Genomic DNA, 3,121 nt, shown 5'->3' with positions numbered 1-3,121 from the left:
CACATTTTTTCTGTGATTTACGGAATACCATTGTTTTGGCCTCAAGTGCTTTTGAAATTAGTCCAAACTGAACATTCCTAAAGGGGTTTGGGCAAGACACAAATCGACTTGTTCCAAGCCTTAATTTTCAACTCACTGAAATCAGCAGGTAAAAAACATAAAGCAATTTGAGTAGAAAGGACGCAAGTTCTGTTCTTCTTCAAAACGACATAGAAATGATCTTTCCTGGCCTGGAAGATTTCGCACCCACCCGGAAACTTTCCGGATGGGATGTCTTATTAACGATTTTATTTTACGGCCGAATTGTCCCACTTATTTACCTTGTAATAGATGCAAAGTGGTGGTAAAGTGGTTATCACCGCCTCAAATTAAGTCCTAACTGACTCCGAAATTGATTTTTCAACTGTTCCAGGGGCCCAGTAATTGGATTGCGGGAATCTGAATTTTTATTTTATTTGCTCACGAATTTTAGATTAAATTAAATCTTCAGAATCCACGGGCAAAACTGATCCTTTTTGTACGAGAAGCAAACCGCAAAGAACATGAGAAATATAAAGAAATAACTATTTATAATAGGGAGATCGGAAGTTTTTCTACGAATCCCTAAAGAAAATTGCTGACTGCATAAAAAACGAGAAAGACACACACGATCATAAGTTCTTTCGTTGGATGTATATTTTATATATTATGTATATTTTAACAGTTTCAATATGAAAGAGTACTTCTCATGCTTCAACTCATCAAGATTAAACCACCCGGTCGGTATAAAACGAGATTCTTTTTCGAATTTACGAATTGAAAAAAGGACAAGGAAGTAAAATAAAATGTCCTTTTAACTCTTTAACGGTTTATTAATCCTACATAACTATCTCTATTCACTTTTTATTTTGCTAATTTCTATTTGTACAGTTCTATAGAAAATAGCCTAATTAGATTGCGATTACTTATTATATTTGCGTGGCAAATAATATCATTTTTAACCTAAGACTGGCACTTGCAGGTCTACCTTTGTGTTAAAAATCAAATTTACACGCAACATACAAAAAATATTTGTATGCAATTATTTAAAAGAAAATCAGAAATAGATGTGGAATTATTACGTTTAAATAGTAAGAAACTATACAAAATTAAAGCTTTTTTCCTATCACCATCTCACTGATTCGAGAAAACCTCAGCCAAAGTATCTGATTTAGTCGGCTTTTGCTTGAAGATCAGGCTTCTTCACCAAGGTCTCCACATGTCGTCTCTTTGCTCATTGTTCTGAGCTCCAGCCAACGGCTCCAGTAAGTTTACGCTTCGCAACGGCGCTTCCGGCTCTTCTTCGTTAAGAACTGAGGAAGAACTGCGCTCCGTTTCCTCCTCAGAGGCAGCTTGATGATCCAAACTGGGTCCCACATAGGTGGCTGTTGGCACTACATGATGAGCAGTCTTTATTATTTTACTGGGCCGCATAAAACTTTCGTTGGCCGCGAATGGAAAAACTTCCGGATGTTGGTTCATTTCCGAGTAGACTCTTTTGGTGCCACGCACAATGAATTGGTTCTCCTCCAGTCGAATTGAGTCCTCTTTCTGCTGCGCCTGCTTGAATCGCTCTCCTCGATTGGTTATCACACACAGCGGCTCGGAAAGTTTCCTGATAACACTCGTATGTTCCACCAGCTTTCTCTCCTTATCCAGCGGCTTGTGGATCGGAAACTTAATGGTCTTAACTTCCATGGGAGCGCTGAAGTGTTTCTCCACGTTGCTAACAGTGGAAGTGATTTGGGGCACTTGGTGGTCGCCTCCAGGGTATCCAGGTTTGGGTCTGGGTATCGGCCGGAAGCCCTTAGAGGAATCAGCTTTTGGGGGCACTTCAATCGGGCTCAATGGAGGACTGAGAATTCTTGGAGGATCACCCGCTTGAGGCGTGACGGCCACAAAAGCGCTTGGACGGTTTGGAAGAGAGAGCGAAGGAAAATATGATAAGTTTGAGGAATTGGGTACTAAGAGAGCCAACTCGCCAGTGGACAGTCTGGAATAGATAAAACGAAATATTTAGGTAGGTAGTTACAGCCGCAATTAAAAAGTCTTAAAAACTTCCTGATTTGCTCGATTATGGTATAAAGCAGGACGTTGTAGTTCAATAGAGTTTGACCTTCGTGTATGTATGAAAGGCATGTAAGAAAAGGCATGAAAAAGGAAAAAAATAAAGCTATGAAATATTGTGAGAGCACTTTTGAGTAACCTTGTTCAAAAGCACAATTAGACACTACAAAAACCGCGCAAAAATGCGCACATTGAAAATTAAAACAATGCGAACAATTTAACGAAAAATATCTTTGATATAATATGAAGTGAAGGCCTTATGTCGGCATTACACTGCTCACTTTGCCTCGATTTATTGGCCAATAAATTGGGCCAATTATTGAAGGTCACCATACCACATAATACGTGAAATCGGCCTGCGATGGATAAATCGGACGACTAATGGGAAATTATTGTGGATTACGAAAAATTTCGGGATTATTTGTTGCTTGATAACAATACAATGACGATGTTGGCAGAGAATCTCCAAGTAAATTGACGAACTTAGGAAATGTTTCTATTAATTGTGATCAACATGTTGAAAGTCTGCGTTGCATGCAATAAATGTAGCAAATTAATAAAGAAAAGTAGTCGATTCTTTAGAGGCCCAAGTAAATAATTTGGCTCCTTGCTTTGATCTACAAATCGTCACCAACACAAAATAGCAGAACGAAAATACTAAATTTATGTTGCTCTTAGTGAAATTGCAACAATTTATTGTAAGCGCAATATCCAAGTGTAAAGTCGATCACGGTGAAGAAGATTGCTTTCAATAATTGACCCACTTTTTTGGCCAATAAATCGGGAAAAAGTGCGAGTGTAATAAAACCGGCATTAAAAAACAAAATGTGAACTAACGCTAAGACTAATGCGAAGGAAGATTTTGGAATAAGCACGATTAAATTGTGCAGAACAACACACTAGTGGAGAAGAAAACCTCAAATAAGAGTTTGCTTTGAAAGAATGAATAGAAAGAAAAAATTCAGAGACCATTCGATAATGACGATGTTGAATCGAAGGAAACGGAAACAAAATGTTCGCGATTAAGCGACTGTCT

At 38.3% G+C, this 3,121-nt stretch overlaps 1 protein-coding gene across 1 annotated transcript in view; it reads right to left on the bottom strand.

Annotated features, from left to right (window-relative positions):
- Positions 1 to 837: 837 nt before the first annotated feature.
- Positions 838 to 3,121, bottom strand: part of LOC109539672 (transcription factor HES-4-B) — a 3,539-nt gene continuing 1,255 nt past the window's right edge. Inside the window, exon 4 of the mRNA XM_019907553.2 lies at positions 838 to 2,011. Within this exon, the coding sequence (XP_019763112.2) occupies positions 1,222 to 2,011 (790 nt within the window). The 3' untranslated portion in view covers positions 838 to 1,221. The remainder of the gene's footprint in view (positions 2,012 to 3,121) is intronic.

Source organism: Dendroctonus ponderosae, unplaced genomic scaffold (assembly GCF_020466585.1).
Source record: "Dendroctonus ponderosae isolate FM_Combo_2020 unplaced genomic scaffold, Dpon_F_20191213v2 Dpon_F_20191213_7, whole genome shotgun sequence".
Taxonomy (NCBI): Eukaryota; Metazoa; Arthropoda; class Insecta; order Coleoptera; family Curculionidae; genus Dendroctonus; species Dendroctonus ponderosae.
Note: the sequence above shows the minus strand (reverse complement) of the source record. Positions and strands in the feature narration are given on the sequence as shown.